Below are 16,321 nucleotides of genomic sequence, written 5' to 3'. Positions count from 1 at the left end.
TGAGAACCTGGCGACTGAGCCGGGAGCACAAAGCGTGCGGAGGTGCAGCGACACAGCGCTGCGGCCGGGCGGCGGAGAGCGGTCGGCGGTCACGAACACAGGAACGTGAACAGAGACGTGTCGAAAACACGAGCCGAACGCAGGAGCGGGTCTCGAGGAGTGCCGTTCCTCAGCTCTCCTGAAAAAACGGCGAGAGGGCACCTCGGCGCGGGCTATCAACGCCGGGCGACACCCAGGGGGTTCAGAGGTGACACCCTAACCCTGAAAGATGATCACCTGCTTCAGCGCCAGGACGAGCAGCATCAACCCCAAAACCGAGTGGGACGCAGAAAGGGCGTGTGTGTGTTTTCTCAACACTTCACAGGGCTCGCTGCCAGAATGTACAAGCCTGGACACCTGACGCTCCGCAAAAAAGGAAAATACAATAACCTCACGTGTCAACGCGGGCATGCGGTTAATCTGTAGAAATTACAGACAAGACGTGACCGCGGCGGGTGAGGAGGAGTCTCGCAGCGCGCGCTGTAAACACAGGAAAACCAAGTGTGACCGATGCGGTCGCCCCGCGGACGAGCCTTGCCTTCGCAGCAGGAACATGGCCGTGTAGACCGTGTGGGTTTTCCCCGTTTAAACGCAGGCGGTCGAACGCGTCCAGCTGCGAAAACCAGAGCCAAAGGACCAAAAGTGAAACGTGGAGGAGCAAAGCTTTCGTCCCTGGCTGCGGTCACCCAACGGTCATCGGAAACACAGCCCGCGCCGCACGTCTGAGCACGGCAGGCATGAGGTTCTTGGCCAACCGTTCTCCACAACCCACCAACCTTAACATCCTCAACACCCGACACACGGTCAGACTCTACAGAAGTGCGCATCTCCGCTGTAACTGACCGCAGGCTGGCGCTCTCTGTGTCGAGCGTATTGTTCGGGGGGCACCGTGGTGGCGCTCCACACTAACACCCTGCATCGCACACTGGGCACAACCAGGAGGACAGGAGATGCCCCTTGCGGGAGCAATCGTGAACCAGGCGTGCAAGAGGCAGTGTGGTATTCAGTGTGGTATTCGCTGTACTTTACTACGGTCCTTCGGATGACAGGCAACATCTCCTTATAAAAAGCTGCACTTTACGTGCCGCCACTTCTGTGGTCTTCGTAGATGACCGTGAACTGTGCTACTTTCGCAGACTGCTACACCCCCCCCAAACGCAATAAACCTCACAATCTTCCCCCAACTGCACTTAGGCCGCAGACTGACAGTCAGAACACAAACCAGTCTGGTTTATGCAAGTGTGGTCATGAACACCACATCCATTTGGAAGATGGACACTGAAGAAGCAGGACAGGAGAAATAAGGACACCTCTGACCCATGGAGCTCCACAAGAGACTTTTAAAGGACACCTGTGGACAGACAGGAAAACAAACTGAAGGATGCTGGGTCCAATCTCAAGACCTCTCAGTGGAAGCACAGATGAGACCGAGGTCATCGTACTTTGGACACACCATGAGAAGGTTGGAGTCTCTTAGAAAGATGCTGATGATGGGAAAGAAGGGGACAAGCAGCATCTAGATGGACTCCATCATAGTGACAATGGACACATCCCTTTATATACTAGGGGCACAAGTAGAGGACAGAACTTTCTAGAAGGACTCCTACATTTACACTGATTTATTTAGACACTTTTCTCCAAAGTGACTTCCAATGAACTCTATGTAGTGTTATCAGCCCACACCCCTAATTCACCAAGGTGACTTACACTGCTAGATACACTACTTACACTGGGTCACTCATCCATACATCAGTGGAACACACTCTCTGTGGAACCTGAACAGCAGCATGTCTTTCAACTGTGGGAGGAAACCAGAGCACCCGGAAGAAAGCCACGCAGACACGGGGATAACATGCAAACTCCACACAGACTGAGTGGGGATCGAACCCACATCCTCTCGTGCCAACGTGCCGCCTTATGTCTAAAGAAAGAGCACAGTGTGCCAGAAAATCTCCAGTAGTATTACTTCTCTCCAAAGTGGTTTATAATGTGAAGGTTTTACCGCATCAGTTCATAGTAAATACCTTGGCAAAGGGTAACAGAGCAGGACGAGGGATGTGAACCGGAGTCATTTGATTGCAGCGACTGCTTTAACCGCTGCGCCATCTGCTGCCCCTTTGTGGTACGACGTATTAATGGTTAAGTCGAGTGACACCCAGCATTACAGCGTTAACACAACACTGGGAAACGGAACACTCAGCACCATCTCCTTACAGACAGAAGGCATCCAGCAATAACATTCCAGATCATTCCGCCTTCCCGAGCCAACAGACAGACGAAGTCAGCGTTGAAGTGGCCAACACCTGCGAGGCCCCAGGATGAGTTTTGTTCACACCCCTGCCAAGAGTCACAGCAGCCTGTGCCACTCCCTGAGATGAGCGTGGAGTCCAGCAGACAGACACGGAGCAGAGCAGAACTCGAGTCCTGCATCGCGGCACACGTGCTGGCCGGTCGGGTCTTTTTCACGGCTAGAAATTCCACAGTTCCCATATGGCGCACAGATTAGTCCATTTCTACCATCTCTGAAACTCCAAGTCAGACAATGACTGTAGACCATCAGCTCCTGACGTTATCCAGATGCACCAACTACTCCATTTCATTCTCTTACTAGAGCTGCGCTCACATTAATTTGTTTATCCGATGCTTTTCTCCAAAACAACTTACGGCGTTTAGCTACTTACACTGATTTTCCCCATTTACACAGAATGGTCATTTTAACTGTATCAGTTCAGGGTAAGTAACTTCATTAAGGCCAATACAGCAGAAGGTGGGATTCACACCCAGGTGCTTTGAGTGGCTGGTAGTAGCTCTAACTGCTGCGCCACCTGCTGGTCCAATGTAGGCACCTTATAGAAAACAGCAACTCACCAGTTTCATGATGTAAAAATCATCGTAAAGTACCGAATAAGTTGAAAAGAGTCACTCGGTTGTGTTGCAGGCAGCTGTAAAGGTACACACACCCTTCAACATCTCAGGATCACAGCAACACACAACATATCAAATCAGAGTGTGGAAGTGTGGCTCTAACACCAAGGCCAACCAGGCTGCTGAAAAAATTAGGATCGAGGCAAACTGTTCACATTCGGCTCCTCAAAGGGTCTTCCGGCACATTCCAAATTTATATTTAAATGTATCCATTTCAGTTTATTCACTTAGCAGATGCTTTTCTTCAAAGTGATGTCCTCTCCTACTGGAAGTGCTCCTGATGACATCATCAGTCCTCCCACCCCACAGGTTGCCCTTTGGAGGCACCATGATTGAATAAGCAGCTCTTCTTGGAGACTTGTGTTTACTGCTCCGGGCCTCTTAGTCCAAGGGCCTCCGGAAGGTCCTACCCACCTTGACATCGCTCGTGTGAAGTCTTTGCAACTGAGCTCCAAAAGACTAGGGCAGGAAGGCGGATACCTGGTCATCCAACACAGGGGCCTGAAGACATCTCAATGAGCCAGCTATTGGAGATACCCGAGTCCAACCCAACAAGGCAGCCACCAAAGACACCCAACCTCAACCGAACGATACAGTCAGACACATCGTGTACATAAGAGCAGCACGGTACACAAACTCATCAGCTGGGTTTGTTCTGCATCTGTTTTTTCCTGCTGTGACTCACATACAGGAAAAGTGAAACAATTCAGCTCATATCCGACTGTACGTGTGATTATAATGGGGGGGGGGGGGGGGAGTCTCTCGTTGTGCTGGGACATTCAAGCACTTGTAAGTGTTAATTCGTTGCTCTTCGGGAAGGGCTCACGGGGTGTTCTACATTCAGACATTGACCTTTGGCTCATTTTAATAGAAACCACAGCCAAGAAAAATCCCAGTCGTCCTTTCTGAGATGCGGATGAATATGACATCACATCGTTTCATTTAAGAGGACATTCTCAGCAGTTAGCACCGTAGAAGTCCTGCTGTGTGATTGCAGAATAAAAATTATATTTTAGGCAGCTACTGTCCATATGCACGGCGGGGCACAGTGACCGTGGGGGATGGAAACATGCCCCATCGCTGTCATCGTGGAGAAGACGGTAAAAATGGACCCCGAGCACAAGACAACCACCACTCTGTTACCCACGATCCAAAACCACGGCCACCAAACATTTCTTCTCCCACTACTGCAGAGAGAAGTAACTGAAATGTTTAGCACCCAGGAGAAAGAGGATGGCACACGGGCGGGGGCTGCTGGGAACAGAGGGGCGAGGTGCGGTGACCCTCCAGGGGTTGGCGGCAACACCGTCGGACCGCAAGGGACGGTCACCAGACCGGAGAACTGCAGAGGATCACGAGGAGACCAGAAGAGGATCTCGCATCACCCATGTGAAACGTTCCCGACGCGAGTGTGAGAAAGGGAGCATAAGGCGCAGGCAGCATCAGCAATGGCGGGGGGTGGGGTTGCGACTCAGCAAAGGGCTTCGGAGGAAAGACTTTGATGACCGTGAGGAACAAAAGAATCCGTACCGCCACTAGGCCCAACAAATAGAAGGACCGGGAAGACTTGGAGGACCACTAGCACCAGCGAAGACCACGGCGATCGAGAAACAAAATGACGATCATCATCACGACGACGAGAAGCTCGTGCCTGCTTGCGCCAGCTTGCAACGCCGACCGTGAAAATGTTGGATTTTCCCAGAATTCTCCGGAAAGTGACCACCGACAGTCGCTGACTTATTTCACAGAGCAGCACCGAGTTGCCAAATTCCACATCTTAGAAGCTGTGCCCGGAAACGACTTCAACACGATCAACACATTAACCACGACGGCACCAAAGACATCAGCCGAGAACATTTACGCTGTATCAAGGCGAAAAACCTCCTGGGAAGGGGAACAGTGTACACCGTGGTAAACCCTGGACAGAGTAATGGTGAAGATTGGTACGCAGAGGCCTCAGTCACGCTGGGGGAATGACAGCACCCCCCCCCAGCACCTCACTCAACACTTCAACTCACAAACTGAAGCAAGAGACCACAAAACTCCAGCTATTGAAAACTTCAAACTCACCTTTACCATTAAGTCACAATCAGCAAAAGCCGAACATCACAGACACGTCTCAATTTATTCACAGGTCAGGTCCTATTCACTGGTCATTGTTTCACATCCCTATAATAAAACTTGGGAAGCTTAATATTTTAATTAACTGCGAAGAGCATGAAAACTAAAGCTAATTGAAATGACAGAAAAAAAAAATGTCCCGACAAACTCCTACCACTAACCCAACTGTTTTCAGATTCACACCATAAACGCGTGCAACGTTCTGCATCCTGTGACCACCAACGGCGAGGGACTGCCATCCAAGTGAGTTCTATTAAGACGGTCCCACACTGCTCTTCAGTTTGTGCTCTTTACCGCCATCTAGCAGCTCGGAGGGTAAACGCAGGTTGCTTTCACTGCCCTCAAAGAACTACGGTGAATTCAGTGAGGGAAACGCTATTAAAAATAAATAGGAAAAGTAGGCCGAGGGATGGTTTCCATGGTCGATGGAGAAGGAGGGACAGGTCCCCCAAAAGAGACCAGCAGCAGCTCAATGTGACCGAATGAATGAACGCTTTGTTAATCCCGGACGGAAATCACCCTGAAGGCACCGGTTCCCATCTGGTAGAGACCCATGGGGATCATGCAGTTCCCTCAACTACAGAACCTTCAAAAAAAGACACTTGGTAGTATAGTGCTTACAATTCATTTTTTCCCACTTGAAGGTGTTGAGTTCCAATCCCGCTTCCTGGCAGAGAACCCTTTCGAATGGTACTCATTCCGAAATGATACAGTAAAAATTACCCCGCTGCGTAAATGGGCAAGTCAGCGGAAGCGACAACGTACATACGTCACACGGCAACCTGGTTTGGACAAAAGCGTCAGGGAAATTAAAGAATATTAATTCCCGTTCTCCTCAATGTTTCCACGAGCCGCTCTCAACGATCCCACGGACACCCCCCCCCGGAGCAGAGGAGGAACCGGTGCTCCGGCCTCATCTGGGGCAGCGGGAGATTAACGCTCCGCCTCGATCCGGTGTCCGAGTGGCGAAAGAGCGAGGGCCGGTCGTACGAAAATCATAAAGCAGCCGCGTCCCGGAGGGAGGCCTGCTAAACGTGCGTTTGGGGAAAAAATGGTGACTTCATTTACAGTTCACTTTAAGATAGAAAAAAATAACATCTTTGTTACCCCCCTCCATGTCCTGAGTGTCGTGCCCATCTGCAGGAAAAGGAAACGCACTAAAACACAGCCTAGGCACGAGCACGAGACCGGCTCGGGTCAAAGGTCGGAAGGCGGGGTCCGAGCCGCCCCTTTAGCGAGGGCCGTCCGAGACGGCGGGACGACGAACTCTCTCGCAGATCTGCCGTTTAATGAACAAGCTGAAAAACACACGCTGGCTCAATGTTATCTGCAGCAATCGAGGTAAGATCAGGGTAAAGTGTACTCGAGGACAAAGTGGAAAAAGCCAGTAACGTCTGCACCACTTCCAGCCCCCCAGCTCCCAAAATAAAGACTTTACTGGAAAGGCAAAATAGTGGTTAAGAAATAATCCCCTTCAGAGATACGGCTGTTTTCATAAAGAAAAACAAAATTAATGGGTGGAAACTGCTGGGTTAGAACAAGGTTCAAATCTCGCTGCACTGGGAGGCCTTCGGTGTGGAAATAGCGGCTCAGGTCAGATTTCATACACAATCTGGGGGGGGCGCGGCGAGGGGCCGGGGAGCCAATCCAGCCCGGTGTGCATTCCTAATGGCCATCGTCTGCTGGTGGAAATAACCCCGAATGGACTGTGCACATAGACACAGCGGGCACAAACCCCACTGCACCCTGGTGCAGGACCCCAGGGGGAATGATGTCTAAGCAGCAGTCATTTGTGTGTGTGTGGGGGGGGGGGGGGGGACGACACACACACACACTCCATGAGACAGATCCCTTAGCCGCTCTCTGGAAGGACCGCCAATGCCACCACATTCATTGGGGGTCCTAAAGCACAGCGAGCTCATAATAAGAAAGTGGCAGTGAGAGGTTGGGGGGGGCAGGGTGACAGCACCCCCTCCTACGCATGGCTCACAGGGTATTATTAGTGCTCATCTCCAGGGCGCTCGGTCTTTGTCTACTCAACCCGTCCTGGTTGGCCGCTGCGAGCGGCACACAGCCACGCACGTGCCGGGTGTCAGGATTGGGGGGGACGCTATTCATAGCGGACAAATCTCAGCGAGAAGAAGAAGGGGGGGAGGAATCAATGCCACAGAACCAATTAGAAAATGTCCATTAATGTCATAATGTCAGATCGTGAATCGGGGGTGGGGGGGGGGGCTGAAGAGAAAGCTGTCAGACGACATTAAAAGTGAGGCCAACAGAGCCAGATGAGCACTTCTCTGTTTTGTGCTGTGTATTTATGAGATTGTCACAACAAAAGATGGTGTTTAGCCAAGAGCTCTTGTATTTACACTTATTGACCTGTTTTTTTTCCTCCAGAGCGATTAACGAGGTTTCAGCTTCTTACCCATAATTAAAAATGGGTAAATTATTTTTATATTAATTCATGTAGATGACACTTTTCTCCCAAGTGAAGAGAGTGTTAAGGTACTTACAACTATTTAGCCATTTATACAGCTGGGTAGATTTTACTGCAGTAATTTAGGCTAAGTACCTTGCTCAAGGGTACAGCAGTTGGAGGTGAGGCTGGAACCTGTGACCCTTGGGTCCAAAGGCAGCAGCTCTAACCACTATACTACCTAGATGTCCTGTGTGCTGAGGGACGGTTTCCATGGCTGATGGAGGAGGGACGGGTCCCTCCAGAACAGACTAGCAGCACTTCAATATGAACGATTGTCCCCAGCTGTTTCATATTAATAATTTCATTAACTTCTCATTTTTAAGCACCTTGATCAAGGGTACTACAGGAGGAGGTGGGATTTGAACCCAGGACCTTCAGTTAAACGGCGATTGCTCTAACCATGCCGCCACGTGGTGACTCGCATGTCAAGGGCTGTGCGCTTGGATGCGGGTTCGACTGCACCGCAATCTGTGTTGAGCTTGCATGTTTGCGGGGGTTTCTTCCAGGTGCTCGGGTTTCCTCCCACATTCAGGTGGAATGGGGGCTCTAAATGACCTTGTGTGCGCGCGCGAGAGATTGTAGCTTGTACTGTAGTCTATCCAACACCAAGTCACCTTGAACAGAGGAGTCATGCAAACACACACACACACACACACACACACACACACACACACACACACACACACACACACACAGTGAAGCTAACTGTCCCAAGCAGGGTTACGGCGAGCCGGAGCCTAACCCGGGGAGGGGACACACCCAGGAAGGGACGCGATGCCAGTCCGTCACAAGGCACCCCAAGCGGGACTTGAGCCCCAGACCCACCGGAGAGCAGGCATAGGCCAAACCCGCCACGCCACCGCACCACCTTGTCATGCAAACAGCCTAGTTATAAATCATTTGTTGGTGCTCTGAAGACCTCATGCAAACCCATCAGACCAGCTGCGATGGGGTTGCGTGGGAGGTGGAAGAGGGCACCCCGGAGGGTCCAAACCACAGAGCCAGTGGGTGCAGACTCGGGACCCCCGCGGAAGCTCACCACCAGACTGCTCCTCCACAAAGTCAACGCTCTGGAACGGCTCCCCCAAAAATGGCTCCGAAAATAAACGCAGCCGTCTTTTTATAACCAGTTTACACTGGGGCCACTTCCTGTGTTTATGGAAAAACCCGAGGAGGGAGCTCTGCCGGCACCAGAAGCGAGGTGCGGAGCCTGTTCCAGAACAAAATGCAGCATTCTGCAGCCCAAACTTGAATTCAACCCAAGCCGAACAACGAGACGGACGTCTCTCACCTCATACATTAATCTCATTCATTGCTCAGTCACTTTTCTCCAAAGTGACACACCACTCAGGGTAAACAGAAGTGCATGAGCTACAGACAAAGAGCTTGAGACACAGACACAGGATTACTGACACGCAGCTCATCTGTCTGATACCACCATGTTGCTGGTTCACACCCCTCAAGTAGCTACATAGAAGTGAGACAGGAAGAGCAAATACACAGACAATCATAGCAGATGGTGTTGGACTCATTTATGCAGCTGTCAGGAGATCAGCGGAGAAGTGGCTCTGGAAAAGATGGGTTTGAGACCCTTCTTGAATGATGGGAGGGATTCAGCAGCTCTGAGGGCCAGTGGGAGCTCTTTCCACCACACTGAGGACAAATGTAAGAACCAAAAGACTTGAATTTAGAGTGAACACCAAGCAGCCAGAGGTGGAGGAGCTCAGTGCTCTTTCTGAAGGGATTTATTAACTCGGAGCTTTATTTTTTACATTGGGGGGGGGGGGGAGCTTGAGGGCAATATATTACACTTCGGCAGCCAACATGTGTCGTCACTTCAAGTCACATGACCACCACTGGCGGCACCTAATCCTGCGAGCTAAATGACTCGCTATCCTCAGTGCCCCCCCGAGGGAGGCAGCGTATTAACGACGGCGTGTTTTTGAGCCCGAGGCTCAGAGTCATTTCCACGTCACCAAGCTTTTTCCCCCCCCCCCCCTCTTAAAATTTTAGAAAAAGGGGGGGGGGTTAAGAGCTCAGTGCACCATGTATACATGGTGAAAGCGGCCAATGGGAGCTGCACAGAGGAAGAGACCTCGTCCTCAAGCCTGTCGCTTCCTGTTGGGTTTCCTCACGCATGACGTACCTGCAGAAATGCCCCCCCCCCCCAGCCAAAAAGGAGGTTAAGTGGCGAATAGGTCAACGAGACAGAGCTCCCAGAATTACCCGAGAACAAAGCTGGGCAAGGAACCATATCCCAAAATGAGCGCGCGCGCACAGACACACACACACCTCTCCCACTCCACCAACCACGGCAGCTCCGGCCCTCCCCGCTGCCGAATCAAACCGCATTTAAACTCCACAGGATCACCGATGACACGTCATTCTCTCGCTTCGCTGCTCTTCACTCTGACCCCCACGAAACGGCCGAGAAAACCGCACACGTAACCAGGAGGTTGCGGGTTCTAATCCAAGGGTGGGGACATCCAGACCTGCAGGTGTGCGGTTAGTCCATTCCAGCCCCTTACAATTTCACATTTGTGACCATTTTCTATTAAAGGAACTCCAAAGGCGGCTTCTGAAATGTATCACCGCCTCATTAAATATTAATTTTTACCTCCCAGGATATGCAAATCACTTTTGGTTGGGCAGCTCTGTTCAGCATGCAGGTTTTGTATGAAGAAATGCACATGGACGCGGAGCGGATGACAGCTATGTACACTACAGCAAGGCAGGCGACAAGCCCACGGCTTCAGGAAGTCGAGAAGCGGTTAAGGAACCGGACGCACTGTCAGAAGGCGATGGGTTCGAGTCTCAGAAACGGGGCCTGCAGCCATACGTCGCACTGAAGAAACGACTCCATCGCATGCTTTCCTATAGCCTGCCGAAGAAAAAGTGTCTGCTAAGCACATAATGTAAGTTGCACTGGATGGGAACTCGAGCGAAAATTAATAAAACGCAAGTATAAACTGAGATCAAACGCTGCCTGCACACGGCCCAAGAAAAAGAAAACCCACTCGTCAGGCAAAATGAACACGGCACCACCTACGTGGCAGCCGTTCTTAAAGGGAATAAAAATTACCATGGAAGTAGGATCATTAGGCATTAGCGCCACAATGAACATGTAATGACGACCATAAAGGTCCGAATGATCGCCATCGCAGTTGTAACCTCACACTCATAATCTCATTTCCTTCTAGTTCCTTCAGAGAAACATGCATCCCAGTTGCCGTCACATCTGCTTCCATCATCCTCCGGACCCGGAGCTGAACACGGTCGCCGCGCGACAGCCATCCAAATCCGAGTCGAGCCAATTTCAGCTGAGCAGCAAGGCATGCTGGGAGATGAATCCCACAAAACATGACTTTGACAACTGCTGATCTTCACGTGAGGTCTTTCTCTAAGGCGACAGACATTCGTTGACCATTGTACGTTGATTTATTCTTTCGGCTGATGCTTTTCTCCAAAGCATCTTACAATGTTAATTTACTTACGGTAAAAATTACCCTGCTATATAAATGGGTATCAGTCCAGTTAAGTACCTTGATCAAGATTGCTGCAGTGGGAGTGGGATTTGATCCTAGGACCTTCAGATTACAAGGTGACAGAACTGAGGTGAGGCTCAGGCTTGATCAGTCAAGGACTCCAACACTAAAAGCACTACTATAAGACAGCTGGTTGCACAGTGTCTAGAGCTGCTGTCTTTAGACCATTAGATTGCTGGTTCAAATCCCACCTCCAGCTGTTGTACCCTTCAGCAAAGCACTTAACCCTAAATTCCTCCAGTAACATTACTCAGCTGTATGAATGGGTAGATAACCAAGCAGATAAACACTAAGTTGCTTTGGAGAAAAGCAGCTAAATGAATAAATGTACAAGCTTTACACCAGTTTACCTGTTCATACAGTAAACTCCCTTACCGCACAATCCAGTCTAAAGGTGACGAGGAAAGCACAGGAACCGATTCAAGAAAAGATCTGGGTGTGCATTTAAATTAGTATAGACCCTAATTTCTCAAAATAGCAAACCTTTAAGTGTACTGCTCATCCGACACCCTCCACAAAAGTGACTTACGCTGATTTACCCATTTATATAGAGATTCAAGTTTTACTGTACCAGCTCAGGGTAAGTACCTTGATCATTTTGTGTGGAAACTGTGACTCAAACCACTGCGCCACCTGCTGTCTCTACTCCTGCAGGAGTTTAGAAGGACAGTCAGAAGGTTTGTACCGCAGACTGCTGCTGTTCTGCGCTTTACCACCATGGAGGTCCTGTGCGTCGCTGTTTGCATAATGAATTCCTCAGCAATGACACAGAGCCACCAGGGGACAGAAAGCACCACTGGAACAGCCTGACCCCCAAACCGAAAGTTCATAGTTTCTCTTCACAGAGAGGAGCACAAGAGCACTCTGTGTGCGTGTTCGCGTGAGTGGGCTCTTCGGAACAGCGTATCTTTGTAAGGAGTCCTATGGCCTACAGAGGGGCAGCTACACAAGACCTAAATGCTGCACTGGGACAGCAGGTGGCGCAGTCATTACAGCTGCCACTTGGCACGCTTAGGACCTGGGTTCGAATCCTACCTCCTGCTCCAGTACCCTTGATCAAGAAACAGTAAAAATTACACTGTTTTATACATGAATTAATCAGTGTAAGCAGTCATTAAACGGTGATACTTTTCATAAAAGATTCAACTAAATGAATAAATAAATAGAACCCTAGACAGTGGGCCTCTTCAATGTACAGGATGACGGGGGGTCTGTATGACCAGAAAGGTGCTTGTTGCTGGGCTGTATTCAATATCAGTAATATTAACTGCTGCAGTAAACATCCAGCTGTACCAGAAACAAGCTGCACATGTGCAGGCGGAGCAACTGCGGACAGAACTCGTCCCACGTCCGGGTTCTGTGAGGCTCGGTGGCACAGCGAGTAGCGCTGGGTGATGCGAGAGGACATGAGTTCGATCCCCACTCAGTCTGTGTGGAGTTTGCATGTTCTCCCTGTATCTGCGTGGGTTTCCTCCAGTGCTCTGGTTTCCTCCCACAGTCCAAAGACATGCTGTTCAGGTAGATTGGTGACTCCAAGTCACCCACAGTGTGTGCGTGTAATGTGTTCCACTGATGACCCATTATAAGTAGTGTATCTGGCAGTGCAAGTCACCTTGGTGAATAAGGTGTGTGGGCTGATAACACTACATAGAGTTCATTGGAATTCACTTTGGAGAAAAGCATCTGCTAAATGAAGTAAATGCCCGCAAGCAACGTCTCCCTGTCTTGGTCCTCTGCTGAGTAAAAAAAAGATTCCGAATGGCCTTTGCTCAGCTTTGACAGGTAGTACAGTCACTCTGGCCACAGGAGGAGAAAAGGGAACTCTGAGAGCCCCATTTCACTCCAACAGGCTGTGCATCGATAATCCCGAGTCTGTGTCTAAAGCTCTTCATTTGTTGTTGAACTTTTGTTTTACTCCGAGGTGTACATCACTTAGGAGAAAAGTGTCTGATAAATCAATAAATGCAAATTCCAAATCAATAAGCAAATGCTTAGCCAACCTACCCTGACAGCAGAAGGACAAGAAGGTAACTGGTTAATGAAGAGAACCATGGACCAGAGCAAAGCGCTGTCATTGATCAAAGTGTCACTTTTCCACCCTGGGGAAAGTGCACCAACTGATCAATAACCAAGCGGTCAGCTCTGATCGCGGAGAGCTTGATGTCTCAGCTCACTGAAAACCCACCGCTCGAGTGAAGGATGACGTCCTCGGCTCGAGGCGGGGGACCACCCGAGAGCGTGCGTACGGCTCCCGGTGGGCTTCACTATGCATAACCTGGACCTATCAGGACAGAGAATACAGGAACTCTGTGTGTGTGTGTGTGTGGCAAGGAGGACAGAAAACGGTGTTCTTAAACAGCAATAAAAAGGCAATACTGAGAAAATGAAAACTGTCACACAGCAGATTATACATGTGTGGTTCCTGTCAGTTACACTGGATCTCGGTCCATATCCACTGGGCTGGAGAGTGGACACTTTACACTGTCTGAACACAGTGGTCTGATGCCATGGGACACTGCCCAGTGTAACAAGGTAAATGTGTGCAGAGAAAAAAAAAAGTGTTAAAAGATTTAAAAGTTCTCAACGTATGTAACTGACCTCTGACTTCAATCGCAACTCACCGCTGTTTGCAAGTCAAACCTGTTCACAACTGACCATTAAAATAAAATAAAAATAAAAAAATAAATCACAACTACTCATGGTCATAAACAACCATGATTAACCAGTCAGGACTGCAAGCCACCAATGAGAGCAGAGCAAAGACTCAGTGAACCTCACCAATGCTGCACCAACCTCAAAGTTTTAAGGGCGAAGGGGAGAATCCATCATTTTCACATTTTAATCGGGAAATAGTGTAAATAAGCAAAGCCTGAACAATAAAGCCAGACTGACTATCACACACCAGAAATTACACATTTCTTTTACTCAACTATAAAACTAATCAATTCTTGTAAAAGAAGCTGTATTGATCCAAAAGCAAATCTAATTTGCACCCAGAAATTTACAAAACGAAAATAAACTCGCATGAGAAACCAAACAGAGCACATGCAAACTTCATACATGAAGCCAGATTTGAACCCACAGCTGAAAAGCTGTGACAAAGCAGCGCTACCCACTGTGCTGCCCAAGATCAAGAGAACATAAAACAGAGGGAACATAAGTCAGACAAATGACGAGGGGGGGAAGGGATGAAAAGAGCCCAGACATACTGTATATAATGAATAACATTTTTACCACGTGCATCTTAAGCCTGGATTTAAAGGTGTATGCAGCAGTTGCCACATTCTGGTCTTGGTTTTCAATCAGATTTCCTCTGAAATTTTGTATGTTTAGTGAAAAGAGGGGTAAAACTTTTGAGACCCCTGGAACGTCACGTGTGATTTATTTCCCCATTTAAATTAATATCATTAAAATTTGTTTTATGAGAACTCATTTAAGAGTCGAACGGATTACTCTCGTTATCGGAGGGAAGCTGCACAGAGGAACAGTGTGTTTTGGAAACAGTCGTGTTCTGAGAAGTTAAAAGTGCAATAATGAACCACTGCCGCGGACACCGGTTAAAGAGCAGCTCATAATATCCTCGCCCCCCCACCAAAAAAAAACGCCATATTGGTAACAGCGCCCTTCACCGGTTTCTACATGTTTCTACACAAGAAAAAGAGTGCAATACAATGATGTACAGTGGAACACAACAAAACACTGTGACTGTTGCAAAGCACCGCAAAACACTTTAAATTAACTAAGCACAGCAGAACAGAGTGAGACAGGGTGAACGAGCAGAGGACACAGAAAAACTCAGACGAACAGGAGTAAAACAAGTGCCGGAAGGGGGAACAAACAAACAAAGCGAGCAGAGAGAGTGCAGCGCAGCGCAGCACAGTACAGTACACTGTACAGCACAGTACAGCTGAGCGGTGGTGCACGGGAACGCGCCCCACCTTGGCGATGGCCTTCTTGTAGCGCATCACGGCCTGCTGGATGAGGCACTGGACCGTCATGTGTCCGTCTCCGCACGGGACCACCACGCGGGTCCGCCCGAAGCACACCGTCACTTTCATGGTCTGGCCGGTCCTGCCTGGGTCCGACACTCACTTTAAACGCACACGCCGCGGCCGGGCTCCCTCATTCTCCCTCGCGCTGCCCCATCCCGGGGGGGAGGAGGAGAGCGGGGAGGGGGGGGGGGTTGGAGTCCTGTTCGTGCTCGTGCTCCAACGGGCGCTTCTCTCCGGAGGTCGGACTCTTGCGACTATCTGCGGAGCTCCCGCGGAGAGCGCGTGCGGGGTTTGCGCGAGAGGGGCGGGGGCAGTCGGGGGGGGGGGGTGCCCTTAAAGGCGAAACGAAGGGAATTACTGACGAGTTTCATAACGAAACGGTAATAATTCCCGCACCGGCGACGCGATGCTGTTTTCAAAGCGCAGGAAGTCCTGTGTGGTCTCCTCGTGTCCACTTGCTTCACAAAAAGTTCCGCTGGGAGTTGAACGCACCCCGGGCTCGGATCTGATTGGCTGATTCTTTATACGTGTTCCAATTCCTTTTTTTTTTTTGTTTCGACAGTTAGAGGTGTCTCGTTGTACCAATCTTCTCATCCCACCAGAGAATGTTAGACCAGTTGGATCTCCTTGGTGGGTTCAGAACCTGAGCCTTCTGAGCACCACCACTGTCACAACCCTTAACCTTTTGATCTATTCTCTTTCGTTTTTTCTAAACCACGTCCTGGTGTTTCATGGGTTAAATCCAACCGAAGTACACTTACTTATTTAGCAGACACGTCCTTTCTCCAAAGCGACTTGAACAGTATGTAGCAGTATGAGCCCGCATCTTCTTTCACCGTATGACTTACAGTGCTGGATACGCGAGGAAGTAGCTCCTCTATACACACAGCGAGCAGTTTAGCGTCACCTATTCATCTCCAAAGTATGTCTTTAGACTGAGAAGAAACCGGAGCAATCCCTGGAAACCCACGCAAACTCCACAGAGACTGAGCCAACCCCCTGATCGAACCCACAGCCTCGCGCATCTCCCAGGGGATCACAAGGGGAGACAGTAGCGCTACTCGCTACGCCACCGTGCCAAGATACGTGCATACAGATGTTGAGAGTTCATAACAACACACTTACAGCTACTGCGTCTGCAGTCCTCTCTGTTTACTGTAAACAACTCATCTGGGCTATTTCTTCCACTAAACTTTATTATTATTATTTATCTGACTTAT

General features: G+C 49.6%; 1 protein-coding gene across 8 annotated transcripts in view; it reads right to left on the bottom strand.

Moving 5' to 3' along the window:
• Positions 1 to 15,383, bottom strand: part of LOC108937575 (partitioning defective 3 homolog) — a 101,608-nt gene extending 86,225 nt beyond the window's left edge. For all 8 annotated transcript variants that reach the window (XM_029253372.1, XM_029253373.1, XM_029253375.1 and 5 more), the window contains exon 1: positions 15,048 to 15,383. In XM_029253372.1, the coding sequence (XP_029109205.1) occupies positions 15,048 to 15,167 (120 nt within the window). In that variant the 5' untranslated portion in view covers positions 15,168 to 15,383. The remainder of the gene's footprint in view (positions 1 to 15,047) is intronic.
• Positions 15,384 to 16,321: the final 938 nt, after the last annotated feature.

This window comes from Scleropages formosus, chromosome 7 (genome assembly GCF_900964775.1).
Source record: "Scleropages formosus chromosome 7, fSclFor1.1, whole genome shotgun sequence".
Classification (NCBI taxonomy): domain Eukaryota; kingdom Metazoa; phylum Chordata; class Actinopteri; order Osteoglossiformes; family Osteoglossidae; genus Scleropages; species Scleropages formosus.
Note: the sequence above shows the minus strand (reverse complement) of the source record. Positions and strands in the feature narration are given on the sequence as shown.